Source organism: Engystomops pustulosus, chromosome 1 (assembly GCF_040894005.1).
Source record: "Engystomops pustulosus chromosome 1, aEngPut4.maternal, whole genome shotgun sequence".
Taxonomy (NCBI): Eukaryota; Metazoa; Chordata; class Amphibia; order Anura; family Leptodactylidae; genus Engystomops; species Engystomops pustulosus.
This window is the reverse complement of record NC_092411.1, coordinates 223,539,355-223,554,452: the sequence shown is the minus strand read 5'-3', so window position 1 is coordinate 223,554,452 and position 15,098 is coordinate 223,539,355. Positions and strand designations below refer to the sequence as shown.

Here is a 15,098-nt window from a genome sequence, read left to right as displayed (position 1 = left end):
ACATAACACAAACATGTGAAATGGGTACAGTTAGCCAAATGGATCTGTATTGCTATTGTTAACAAGTTGTGCTGTAGCTTTTAACCAAACAACAGATCCTAACCGACATCTTTTCCGAAATAAGTTGCAGTTTAGTCATTTTTTTTCTGTAGTTTAAAATGTAAAACAATTTAACCATTTCATGTGATAGAACTTTGATGTGAGCTTTAAGGGAGGGGCTGCAGTGCAGCTGTGGCAGTGCAGGTGTCCTTACCTTGCATAATGCTTCAAGCACATTATTTATTTACATGGTTTTTGATTTTGACATTTATTGGGACTAACTTAAAAGAACAACAACTGCTTGGGAAGTTATTCCCTTAGAAACCAGCCCGACACAAATTGGATGCAGAAGAAAGACGTCTATGTAGACAGATGGCCTGTGAAGCCTATACCTCTGCAATACTACGCACAGCATTGGATCTTTATAGCTTGGAGTGATTTCAAGGCATAACACAACTCAGAGAATGTTTCATTTATACACTGTTGTCTTTTAGGAAGGGAATGTCAATATTCAAGGACACACCATTATATTACCGTTCTAAATAATAATAATTCTTTATATAGCGCACACAAATTATGTAGAGCTGCACAAAGCTTGCCAAATCAGACCTTGTCCCCATGGTGCTCACAATCGAATCAACCTACCAGTATGTTTTGGAGTGTGGAAGGAAACCGGAGAACCCGGTGGAAACCCACACAACCACGGAGAGAACATACAAACTCTTTGCGGATGTTGACCTGGTTGGGACTTGAACCCAGGACCTAACATCACAAAAGCTGGAGTGTTGATGTGTCCAATAGAGGCAATTCCTGCTAGATGCCGGTGTAAATTTCAGTTTTGTGCATAAAATATGTTTAACATTTTTAACACACTTTGCATAGAACAATGGTACATTTCCCTAAAGATACTAACCACTCTACATCTTTTCTCCAACCATCTTTATCTCTCAACTAAAATACATCTTTATCTCAATTCATCCCTCCATAGCCATAGCAAAAAACATTTGACTTACCTCTAGGCCTCTATAACTACTATAACAACAAGCCTTGTGATGTAAATCAGCATTTAAAGGACATCTACCGTCAGTTTAGTGATGGGAGATGTATCCTAGTAAGAAGTTCCTTAGGAACATCGTTCCTCAGGACTTCTTTTATTATAACTCTATATGTTTCTATCTCAGAAATAAGAGTTATTAAAGTTATGCAAATTAGCCTGGGGCACTCAGGTTACATCACCCGAGCTTCTCAGGGAGCTTAGTATTTTAATGCATGTAGTCCTCCCATAGCACTAGTAGGGGTGGGTGCAAACTGTGCAGTGCCGCTAGCGCTACAGGTGGGTGTGCATACATTAAAATACTTGGCTCCCTGAGGCAATCGGGTGACAGGCTGATTTGCATAACTTTTATATATCTGTGATCTTGGGATATAAAGTTATAATAAAAGAAGAACATCGCTCCTCAGGAACATACTAGGACACATCTACCACCACTAAAATGATGGTAGATGTTCTTTAACCAAACTAGTCCCATCCAGTAATTTGGAGTTTTTGCTCCTCAACAATGCAGAGTAGGAAACTAAAAGGCCAACAACATAATAAAGAGAAAGAATATATCTCCTTAAGCAGGCTGCCTTTCCAAGCCACTTTTGGTTGTATGTAGTCCTCGTATAGACCATGAATAAGGTTTAATATAATACATGTACTTTGTTAATCGGACTAGTGAAAGGTAGAACATGGGTTTATATAGCTACTTGCTTCCCTGCATTAAAATTTTAGATATTGTCATGAATTGTTTAAAATGGAAAAATAGATACTGGTAATGAGTACAGAACCTAATTTTTATCCTTTCAGATTGTTAAAATCTTACCACAGGCAGCGTTTTCTTCTCTTCTTGCAGTCTTAATGAATCTGTTGTACTTTTTTGTAGACAGTAAATGAATCTTTTTGATCTGAAAAAGTGGTTGTGTAGTAAGAAGGGATAAAAAGAAGACTTAAGTCCATCAAGTTTGACCAAGTAACACAATTCTATGTTATTTAGCTGTAAAAAGACATCTAAGCCCTTTTACATGGGGCAAAATGTAGACACATACGTGAATGTGAAGCACAATTCTGTAAGAAGTCCATGGTGTGGTCTTCTCTATGATATGCATATCCTTGGCGTTATCTTTCTTCCAGTTACAATGCTGCATTAACAATACAGTGTGATAAAATCCCTCCTAGTTGAGAGACAAATTGATGTCTGCTACATCTGTATCCCGTTATCTGCCAGCTAATTCTGTTTTCATGGCTCGAGATAAGCCTGCAATAACAATGGAAGACCTCATATTGCACATTAAGTTTGGTTTAGGTTTACAGATAATTAGGATGAATTATCCCAATTAAAAGCGTTTGTAGCAATAATCTGCTTTCCTATGGTAACTTTTTACCATTCCAAGATAATTTTGTAGAAGTCATTTTTATGTTCTACAAAGACATAGAAATTGATGTGTTTCATAAAATGTATATTATCGGGGATTTTATATCAAGATATCTGCTATCACTCAAACATGAATAACTTGTCTTGTCAATCTGCTCTCTTACTGAGATTCCTAGAAGGAGACAACTATTCAGCTATTTGTCAGTAGATATCATTTGTTAAGAGAATGTGCCATATCTTTATTACAAGTCCGTAAAGAAAAGCTACCATGAGGAAACTAGGAATTAGATCTGATGTTAGATTCCTCCTGTCTGTAGTCCTTAATTTAATAACCCTGGAACCTAACCTAACTTGTTAAAAAAATGTATTTTAGTAATATGTAAATTAACTGCAGAGTCTACTGGGACGTGAAGTAGCCTCGCTACTGGGGGCTAAGGGGGCTAAGGTTGTTAACGTCTTAACAATTTAGGTTAGGTTCCACGATTGTAAAATTACAGATTAGGACAGGGGCAGAAAGGAAGAATCTACCATCAGATCTACTTCTGATGGTAGATTCCTCATGGTAGGCTTCCTTTGAAGTGAAAGGGACCTGGTGATAGCACAGTATTATTGATTAAATGGCCTGAAAGGGCTTATCCAAAGAATTAAAATTTGGCTGCTGCTGCTCTGCTGCAGCTTCAGTGAGTGCGATCCTTTAAATGTACAGCATATGTCTTGGCTGCATAAGGCATTGTTAGCTAGGGCATGGTCATACAGATTTGTGATGGGAGGGGGTTAAGGCTTTTTTTTTAACAGGGCAATTATAAGAAACTTCCATTTCTAGGGACAGTCATTCCCAGTAATTGGGTAGCACAATTAGGTTCACGAAAACCTAAGTGTGGCAGATTTATAAATCCAGTCATAATTGCAACAAAAAATTCAATCCATGTTAAGTAAGCATTTAAGACAGTTTTTACAAAACTATTACAACTAGTAAAACAGAATAGTGTGTGAAAGGGGCATGATTTGCAGAAAAGGGGACATCCTCCAAAATTATACAAATGTGATTGAATTTTAGTGCAGTTTTGATGGTAGATTTCTTTCCTTTAAAGGAAAACTCCCATTAAGTTTAAAAAAAAACTACACTCTTCTTTATGCCAATCCTGGCGGTGTTGTCTTCCAGGATTGCCTGGAAAAAATACTTAGAATCAGCCATCCACAGTGAGGGGACAAAATATTCAGTGCTCCGTGCTGCTAATTATTCATGCCTATGACGTGACGTCACCTCCATGCTGGGAGAGGGAGGGATCTATCAGGCAGGAGACGTGAATTCACATCAGCATTGGATAGGGAGCTGTGGGGGCTTGAATAAATGTGTTTGAAAGTTATTTTTAAGAATGTTTAATGGATGAGCTTTGTACGGTGGTTTCCTGGCAATCAAGGAATGAAAAAGTCACATTTCCTGGCTCGCAGCCAAGATTGCGATTTTTTTTTTCTTTTTTTATACCCTGCATGCTACTTGTTTTTGGCAGTGCACAATAGTTAAATTAACTCTACTACAAGCACAGGTTATAGCTAAACTCTATGCCAGGCCGGACTTGGTGTAGATTTCAATACAGCATATGAGTGCTGTGCCAGAATTACTGAGAGGCACAGTGCACCAGTCTTAATTAATCTCGCCCAATAAGTAGACAAAAAGACACAAGGGCCATTGTCTAGGCCACTTGTACTCTACCTTATCACCATTTCCAACTCAAGCTGTAACACAAAACAATGATTTTCTGAGTAGGATCCAGACTGACATTTTATTTTAATCCATATGACAGTTTACACAATCCCATCTGGATTGTAAAATTGTTAAGTGAAATGTTAATGGCAGTCTTTAAAGCTGAATTATTCTAAATCTATTTTTCTTATGTAACTTATGAGCCTTGACTCTGCCCTAAATAGTACACTAAAACATAACTGTTTAACCTGCTAACAAATGATATTTTATGACATGTTGGACTGTTATGGATGAGGCACTCTAGTATGAGCTTTTGATTAACCATCTTGGCAATGTGCCAGATAACAGATACTTTACATGATATACAGTTTTTTAATGCTTGTTTTGCTTTTTTGCTTTGCAGACGGAGTTATTTGTTCATTCCTTTAAAGATCAGTTAGTCAGCAATGCTCTGCTAGCCCTTTACACAGCACGGCCAGGCTGTGCAAACAAGAAGCTAACAGACCCCCAAAATAGCCCGACCGAAAATGATTACCAGGGCCAGGACAATGCTCACCCCATAAGCAGACAAGACTCCATCCCTCACCACTCCGAATACGATGAGGAAGAATGGGTAAGTAATTCAGCTTCATCTCCCTGAATTGCTTGTGGACATTGGATCTCTATCCTATTATAATACAGTCACCATTTAATGTATAGATTTCCTGCAAAACTCTTTATATTTTAATAGAAGTAGCTCCTTGAGCCTAGATATCAATTCATGAAGGAAAATTATGCAAACATTTATGATAATATAGAAAATCTTATCCTATTTGGATGTGTTACTACAGTAGATGTAAAGTTCTATTCCACCCACATTTTATTAATAAATGGATATAAGTTTCTTAGAATAGATATGCTTTTAAGGAGAGAGGATTTCTCAGAATATATATGTTTTAAAGAAAACTTTATATAACTGGGGTCTAGGATCCTCAACATGTTGAGCTCACCTGTTGCAAAGTCGAAAAGAAAACCAAGTTTAAAACTTCAACGGTTCGATGAGATGGGTCCACATGAGCCTCTGGTGCATTAATACTGCCTAGGACAACTCACTTTACTACATAGTTCGCCTGTATCCACAACAGACTCGGCTTCACCAGACACAATGCACTTGTGACTGGGGCTCATCTGGACTCATGCTTCTCAACCCAAGCCATATTTACTCTTGGTTTTCTCCCTGACACAATGGGCGGAGCTCAGCTCAATATGTTTGGCACTCTAAACCCAAGCTGAATAAGGGTAAGCTGCCTGCTTAGTGGCCACTTTACATCAAGTTATCTGTAATCTGTTGGGGATCAAATTTTAGGTAGCTTACCAATATACATCTAATAAAAGTGCAGCACCACTTTCTTGAAATGTAAAGTCAGACAGACTTTTCGGTCCATATAATGGCCAGGAGCGTCATGTGATCTCTAAATGTCCATAACCGCTCTAACATTCAGGACCTTCTGGTAGTATTTATGAATACAATATTAAGGTCCTGGAAGGTAGATTGGTCATGGACATTTAGGATCACATGTGGCCAAGTGCAGACATTTTATGGACAGAAACACTGGCTGAATAGGTAAATGTCTTTCCTGATCCAAGGAACTTGACTTTAAATGTCAAGAAAGCAGAGCAGAATATCCTAAAAAAAACATGAGGTATCATGGCCAACCTTCTTAAAAAGTGATTGTACTCGGTGTCCCTAAGGACAAGAGAATGGGCCAGGTGTAATTTCCTTTGCAAAACATGGAAAGCTCCTCGACCTCAATCCGTTTTCAGCAGTCATTAATGAGGTTCGCTCAACGCCAATGAATATGTACAGCTACCAATGAACTTATTAGAAGCTGAAAAATATATATGAACTGAGCCTCCCTTAGTGGTTGGTGCTGGAAAATACATAAAAGAGAATTCAGTGCCGGGCCCCATGTCTCTTTTAAATGGAGGTGAATGGCCGTGCCAGGCAAGCTCAATCGATAGGTTTGGTACGGTTCGTGAGAACAGCCTTTTCTTCTAATTCTAGGCGAGCACTCTGTAGCAATAATAGCAATAAAGAATTAAGAGTGAGAAATGGTTCATACCTCAATATAAGCAGGATTTGTTATAAACAAGTTAATATACACTTTTTTGCATTCTCCACATCTAGAGCATCTCTACATTGTGTCATCCTCATAACTTCTGGTAATGTATGAATAAATTGACAACCAAGTGTTACCATTTCCTGTTAAATAGCTTGTGCCCAATTAATGTTCACCAATTCTTTATTATGAGCACTATCTAACCATAGTTTCCAAGAAAAACCACCTACCTCTGCAATTTTTGGTTAATACTGAATATATTTTGCAATGTTTAATCTTTTTCCAATGGATTGTATCGATCCACATCGAAGCCTCAGACACCGATTTGAACACAACCTAAGACCTCCTCCATAGAAAAGTTGTTGTGTATTTTTATAGGCCTATACACATGGCCATTGTTACTATGGCCCCGCGTATGGGTCCACGATGAAAAACTCATGGCTTGTCCTACTACTACCCATCCTTGAGCAATCTCTTATACTGTCATCGGGGTCTAGTCAGACCTCACACATCAATGACAAACAATGGACTACTGCAGGGGTAGGGAACCTATGGCTCGGGAGCCAGATGTGGCTCTTTTGTTGGCTGCCTCTGGCTCTCAGACAGATCTTTAATAAATAGTGATGGCTGCTGTGTGTCTCTTAGACTGATCACTGGACACAGGCAGCATTTTTACCGTTGCCTACATTCCTTGTGTGACCCAGGCCCCATCACTTCCATTGTCTAAGCCTGGGTCAAAGAGAAGAGCGTGAGAGGGATGAGGAGCTGGCTGGGGGGCATGTGCTGTGGCTACCAATCTACTGGCGGGTCATGTGCTGGGGCTACCTATCAACTGGAGGTATGTGCTGGGGCTACCTATCTACTGGAGGTGTGTGCTGGGGCTACCTATCTACTGGGGGGCATGTGAATACTGTAGGGCTCTTACGGAATAACATTTTAAAATATGTGGTGTTCATGGCTCTCTCAGCCAAAAAGGTTGCTGACCCCTGGACTACTGGATCTGTGAAAAGCACACATTTATAGGGTACGATATATCATTTTTTTACTAATAAATAGTAGTTCCACTCTTGAGTCCATCATTACTTCCAGGTGGTCTATATGTGCTGGGAAATTGGTGCAATTAATAGACTATAGATCATATTTTTCTAAATTGTAAATGTTCCCTCTGGGGACCTGGAGCCGCGTTCATACACTGCAGGTGGGTTAAGATTAGTGTTGTTAATGTGCCTGGCATATTATGTCTGCCAAGAGAGGCACCATAATTGTAATATCTTCATCAAGCACCTAAACAAGAACAATACATTTCCATTCACAGCCAACCAGCACATTCAGAAAGTACGAAAGCAAAATGAATTGTAAACTGCTGAGATAACTGTTTAACTTGTGTATAATTGTGTAAAATAATAATACCGTAGAGGAACATTGTTTTAAAGACCAGCGTGAATGTGGGAAGACTAATTTTAGCTGTTGTAATTGAAGTTTCTATGATTCATTAGAGTTCTTGATGTAAAGGTAAACCACATAGGGAGATTTCATCCCGCTTCTTGTTAATAGTGTTTATGTTGTGTACTAGGATGCCATGTACTGTTTTCTAAGAAAAGACAATCAAAATTAATTGACAGCTTAATCTACTGCATACATTATTATGTCCTTTTGTTTACTTTACATTATCTGTTTGGTTTTCTCTATTACTCATGTGTCATGGAATGAGGTGAAGCCTAACCCTTCTGTATTTTAAAGTGAACATGTCACATGTTTTTTGTCATTCTAAAGTGGCCCCAGCATCAAGTAATGACCTTTCCTAAAATCTTCCTCACTTTCTGTTATTGAAAAGTTACATTATGTAAATTTACTCTAAAAGGACTTTGTCACCAGATTTTACCAGACAAACTACTAGCACCCTCAGCCAGGGAATGAAATGTCCTTTCTAGAATTCCCTTTTTTATGTAAAATCTTGCTATTTAACTGTAATTTTTTTCCTTAAAAGTCATATCAAAGTGAGCTGAAAAGAGTCATATTTTGCCTAAGATGAGTCAAGTTTCCTTTCCTCAACCAATCCTTTCCCTTCCTTGGTTGAGCTTGATAGACATTTGGCTTTCTACCATATAAACGATGTAACTATGTAAGTTTAGAGACTGAAGGGGGCTAAATGATTTAATCACCTTGGTCTTCCATTGTGCCATATTAAAGATAATATTTCAGAACTCATCAAATGTGTGTGGCTCTGTGTGCTAAAAAGCTAGACATACAGACAGTTAAATAGAGTAAATACAGTAACCAATATTAATATTTACTCACAGTCACCAATATTGTAACTGTGCCCCCACAGTTGCCAGTAGTCACAGCACAGGCCTCAGGGTAGCTAATAGTCACACCAGCAGCTCCCAACAGCCATTAGTCACAGTGCTTGTTTCCATTAGCCAATAGACACAGTGCCTTCCCCAGTAGCTTATAGTCACAGTGCCTGCCCCCAGTAGCCAAGTCAAAGTCAGGGCTTCTCCATGGTCCCAGAACAAGGTAGTTGTTGGGGTTGGGACTATGTCACCCTTCCGTGGTGAATACCTCCATTATGGTGCAATAATGAGGCCCAAGTTCCTCTTCGTATGGAAAAGTACATAAAGGTTTAATGCTAGTAACTCTGCCAAGTATGTGAGACCTTAACCTAATTTTTCTTTTCGTTCAAGTATTTTAATTCAGTTTTTTAATATAATATACATTCACGAAATGTTTTCCCAGTGCAATGCTATTGTTCCTCAGCTGCATTTACTGTATCACAAAGCGTTTTGTGTGCTTTCGGTGTATCTTTTCTGATGCTTATGTTCTTTTCAGGACAGGGTGTGGGCCAACGTAGGGAAGAGTCTAAATTGCATTATAGCCATGATAGACAGACTACTTGAACAAGGAGAAAGCACAAAAGATAACAAAGCAGACTCTTCAGATGAAGATCTCATCAGTTCGCACATAAATGGTAAGATAATATCTTGTGAATGAAACGTGTCTGTTAGCAAGAATTAGTTGGATTACAACACAATAGCTATTCGCCGAGGTTGTTACACTATAGCCAGAATTTCAGCAATGTGTTTGCGAGCTGCAGTATTATTTATCCAGTCACATTATTTTGGATTTCCAGATGTACTGGTCATGCTCAATTGGATCGGCAGAGCGTAATGTCATGTTTTTTTTGTCAGTGTTTTTCAGTTTTATATACATTATATGTGATTTTTTTTATATTGAATAATTTAAAAAATGAAGATTTGTCATAATTTAATTGGGGATGGCTTTACATTTTGTTACTATTCAGATTATGCATAAATTATGTTAAAATAATGTGTGTAATATATATTATTATACAATATTATAATATAATATCTATAATATAAAAGAAATCTATAGTAATCTACCACCTGATTTCATTACCACATAACAATAATGTGGGATATGCATTAACTCCAGGACATTTCATATGCAAACACAATTTTGTTACTTTGTGCAATCACACCAGCAAAGGTGGTCGTATCCAAGGACAACTGTCTTCATTTTCTGATGGGTCCATAAGGCTAATTTTATGGGAAATTTTCTTCACAAAGGGAATATTATTCTAATAACATCCTATTGAAGAAATGTTTGTATATAGTAGATTAATTAAATGTAAATGTTTAGTTGATAATATCCTTTTAAAAACATGAAAGCTGGTTTAAAGAGAACCTGCCATGCAAATTAACACACTCAAACACACTCAAAATAAATACTTCAAGAGTAACTGTAAAGGTTTTTTTTGTTCCACAAATCAATAGCTCTACAACTTTGCCTATTATCTTTGTTACCTATATGCAGCAGTTTCCTTGCTATCCCCCTCAGATTACCTCAGTGCTGCAATAACAGCCCCTTCTCCATCTGCTGATAAGCCCTATGAATCTGTACTTTGTTTACACTTTGTTTTTGAGTCGGTTTCATGGAAGGGGAGGAGCTGGTGCTCCCTGCTCACAGAGGAGGAGGTCCTGTGACAGTGTATGAAGCAGAGCTTGATGTATGCAAGACAGTGAATGTAGATGTTTCCTGCACGTAATAGTGAGGTAGAAGATCTCTCTGTCCCCTTTCAGTCCCTCTATCCCAGTCTGTGATTCTACAGAACTTTCTGTCTCTCTCTGCACCTCATGCTGCTCCCCTCTACCAGCTCTGTGCAGTGTCAGCTCTGTACAGATAAGCTATTAACCCTTAGTTAAAGATTTCTACCGCTTATTACATGTTTCCTGCTCCTCCATGTGATAGAAGCTGCCAGGCTGGTCACCATATACACCCTGTATGTGCAGTGTGCAGAGTTCAGCGGATTCACTTGTGGAAAACTGAATGGTTTAATGTTAAATTACTTTGAGTGAGAACACAGGGCATCATGGGAACTGTCGGCAAGCTAACTTGCCTCAGCCTGGGGGCATAGACCGACAGACATTAGTCTCTGCCCACTTCACCTCTGGTGAGAAAGATTTTTATCCAACACTTTCATAACTGAAAATACCATAACTTTGGAAATAAATGGGATCAACCGCACAAAGGGGCAATCACAAGTAATAATTTGGTAAAATTACTATAGCTTTACAATTATGCTTTCATGAAAAACTATGATTAAAAAGTATTATCCTAACCCTAAATGGTTCCTTTCCATGGCTGCTATATTAAAAAATCAGTTTGTAAACTTATATGCAAGTCCCTGATGTGAGTGTAATTGTAGTAATGGGGTCCAGCATATGCAGTGTTCACTGTAACGCCTCCTTGTTCATGATTGACAGGTCTCTATTAGGACATGCTGCTGTGTAGAACATTAAGAAAGAGCTCTGGTACATCATTGGGCACTTCATGCGATCAGGGTGATGTCATCTAAGGTCATGTTACATTTTTACTCCATGTATGTATGTGTTCACATAAAATCATAGCGGCCCCCATGGAGGATGTGTATACAAAGATAAATAAGAGAACAGGAGGAGGGCGCCTCGTGTGATACCATCAATGTAGCAGTGTGTGTAGTAAGCAATACTGCTCACCTGTTTACCACTTGGTGGTATGCAGTGTAATGTCCAAAGGGATGGTCCTCGATGTCCGAGACATTCCTGCAGCTCCACTGCTCCTAGAACAGTGATGGCTAACCTATGGCACGGGTGCCAGAGGTGGCACTCGGAGCCCTTTCTGTGGGCACTCAGGCCATCACCAGAGATGACTCCAGGCATCTTCCTGCAGTCCCAGACAGCCCAGGACTTGCTTTGCACAGAGCTATTTTAGAGTGACAGCTCTACCTAGCACTATTTTCTGCTTTATTGGTGTCCTCGGAGTGATGGTATCAATGAAAGCTGTGACAGAGAAGGGAGTATAAATCACAAATTAAATTTCTGTGTTGGCACTTTGCGATAAATAAGTGGGTCTTTGTTGTAGTTTGGGCACTCGGCCTCTAAAAGGTTTGCCATCACTGTCCTAGAATAACCGGTACCATCAGAAGATGGACCGGTAACAGGTAAAAGAACAAAAAATATATGGGGCTATAGGTTGGGGCACTGATTTACTGATTCTACTCACACCAGTACATAAGGCAATGGACATTTATTGAGGATAAAATGATAATTAAAAACAGCTAAATGAATATACAATGAAAATATTTCATAATGCTAATAAATATAAGATCATATAGAGTCCAAAAGTGAAGCGTTTCAGGATTGCTCCCTTCTTCTGACTATAACATGGACAAAGCACATTTACAACTTTCTTCAGATTTTAACTCTGATTAATACTCCATGTGAATGAAACTATACGTTCTGTGAGTCAGGGAGACTTGTGTACAGCAGGAAGAATATATGACAGCGATAGATCTTCATGGTTCCCTTATGATGACAAGTAAATTACATGCAGTGAAGTGTAGAAAGCCACAAGTGGTTTAGGCCAAGGTCAGAGGGAATAAACAGATCCAAGCTCTCTCTTTCATGCAGTGACTAAGTTTCTGCAGACACTATCAGATGTATAGAGGAATTACCTCATACCTATACATAGCTGCCTACATTTGTGTTACATTACTGTGCATGTCATGTGGAACTGCATGAACTCAGTGGTATACACAGGCCTAATTATCTTGGGGTGATACCAGCATGTTGGATCATTATTAAGAACAGGATACACAGATTTTATTTTCATAATCCCTTTATCAGTGACTTCACTTCACTGCATCCAAATGAGCAGAACCTTAACACTAGAGACCGGGGAACAAGCCGTGAGTGTGACTTGTCAGCCAGCGCCACCTACTGATGCTTTGTACAATGACATTATGTTGTGGTCTATGCTCAGATAAGAATGTAAGTGTGCTAAAAAGTGGGTTCTTTAAAACTCATAGAAGGAGGATTTCAATGAAAAGTACTGGGGAAATATGCAAATAAGTTTTCCAGGATGGGATAAGGAAAAGTACTGAAACCAAAGGGAAAAATCCCATTGTGTGTTGCCCTCGCTGGTTTTGTCATATTTGTTCTGCATTGATGATGTGCCATGCACACACTATCACCATCTGGATTTTGATTTTTACTAATTTTAGGGGGGTGGGGGTATAGAGATGTCGGGGGATAGGGCTATGAAAAGTGTTGAGGTACATCAACATAGGACTGGTGCACCATGTAATTTTTATGTATAAAGTTCACAGTTCTGATGTGCATCTAAGCACTGCAGTAAAAATGCCAGTCTGTTGTCTAACAGATAAACGCTATCCATACCCTGTTTATTTATGAAAAAGCAAGGTAGCCTCAGCCAGAAAATGTACTTTGAAGTGAGATGTATGAAGTCACAGAGGTGGAGAGCTTAGCGCTGAAGTCATGCTCTCCCTGCCTCAGAATGCACCTTCTGCTGTTATGGACATCACGCACAAGGCACATAGGAGAGGCAGTTACTGATGACCATGGACCAGCAGTTTACAGCAACATAGACATTTTTAGCCAAGGAGAGCTTGACTTCAGCGCTGAACTCTCCACCTCCATTACATTAATATACATCTCATTTCAAAGTAAATTTTCTGGACTTTCTGTTCTATAAAAGAAACATAAACTACTTCATGCAGATATCAGACTTAATATACTGGCATGTATCTTTCATAGCGCAGCAATCTGCCATCATCCAGTAAATCAACTTTAAGATGAGATATAAATTATTTGTATACTGTAAAGGATAGTTCAGTATTGAAGTCAAGGTTATTTCACCTAGAAATGCCCACTTTGCTGTTAATTGATGGTACAGAGACATCAGAAACCTCCTCTCCTGAGGCCTAGTGCATGAGGCAGAAGAGGCATTCTGGGGAGAGCTTGACTTCAGTAGTTAACTCTCCGCTGGTTATACAACCAATTTACATCTCACTTCAAGATTGCTTTTCTGGGTCATGAGATGTGGTTTTGCTTGTGTGCACGGCCCAGTCCTTTTTCCCGTTTGTGTCTTCTTTTCATCTGTCAGTACTGATCACCAATCCTTGAGGAGTCGGTATATTGGCGATGATCACATTAAGTCACCATTGGCCCACTAGATACCCCAAATGTTTCTCCTGACCTCATAGCTTACTGACCAATCAAGATTTTACTAGTAAAGTCAATAGCAGATCACACCTGATGATAGAGAATTAGATGTGTGTCTTCTTGTATTTGTAATATCACTAAATGTTCTTTTCTTTTGCACCATTAATGCTAAAATCTGCATTGCGGCAATGCATGTAATAGAAGGTGCACTAGGTGATTTTTCCCTGGTTTCAGTGTTCACTACTAGTGTTAAGGATAAAGAGTTCCACTAACACCATCTTCACAAAACCAGTGATTGGAATAAATCTCATCTGTCATGGCTCCTGTGGTTAAACGAATCTACATTTTTTTGGCTACAGTTTTTGAATGCACGTCTTGCCCGTTACTGGAGCTTTGCCCTTTACTTCTTAGGCATCTGTGCATGACATCATTTAGTTATTAGTTAGAACATTTAAGGAGCAGTGACCGGTAGAAAAACCTTATTAAAATTTTTCATGAAGCTCAATGCACAGTTTGGGTTCTTGTGTGTCTGATGGCAGTAAGAAACCTGTACATCATAGTGAGGATTAGAGCAGGGAGAGCGGCTCCTCTTCCTTCCAGAAATATCATTGCGGCGAAAACCAAGGCTCCCGGGTATCGGTCACTTAATTGCATCTGTGGGGATTCACATTATTTAGAAACCAATTTACTGAGTTTATCTTCTGCCTGAAGACATCAGTCTTAGATGAACTGTCATATAAGGGAAGCTATTTCCTATCATGACCCTTAGGGACTGGTCAGGTCATAGCATGTGATGCTATCATAAAATAGTGGTTCGGAAAAATTGGTTTGTGGGTGTCTGTACATCTCAGTCTGACTCCTGGAATAAGTGCTGTTAGTGATAATTATTATATATCCACTCTTGCCCCTCAGGAGAAAACCTGGTTATTGAGCCCCAGCATTGAAGTTGAAACAGCCCTATGCAGTTATCATAGTTATATGTATATAGAGACCCTGATTCCGGTTTTGTATGTATATATTGTGCTTTGTTCTGGTGATGTATTTATGTACTGCACAATGATAATTCTTAGATCAATATAACTTCTATAATAATGTGTGGCAGATACTTGTCAATTAAAAGATACTATACATGTTTTTATCAAAGTGGGGCTGTTATGCTACAACTGCTATACATAGTTTGGGGGACATTGTATATATTTTAATGACATATGTTGTGGGGAGGGGGGGAGGGTTGGGATTCGCCCTGTAGAGCAAATTATCTAGAAACTGCATTTATGTATTTTTGTATGTTGAGTTGTAGGGGAGATCTGGAAGCGAT

At 39.0% G+C, this 15,098-nt stretch overlaps 1 protein-coding gene across 9 annotated transcripts in view; it reads left to right on the top strand.

The window, feature by feature from the left end:
* INPP4B (inositol polyphosphate-4-phosphatase type II B) overlaps positions 1–15,098 on the top strand; it is a 366,270-nt gene that overhangs the window by 309,518 nt on the left and 41,654 nt on the right. For all 9 annotated transcript variants that reach the window (XM_072119662.1, XM_072119688.1, XM_072119643.1 and 6 more), the window contains 2 exons: positions 4,562–4,771; positions 9,087–9,225. In XM_072119662.1, coding sequence (XP_071975763.1) covers positions 4,562–4,771; positions 9,087–9,225 — 349 coding nt within the window. The remainder of the gene's footprint in view (positions 1–4,561; positions 4,772–9,086; positions 9,226–15,098) is intronic.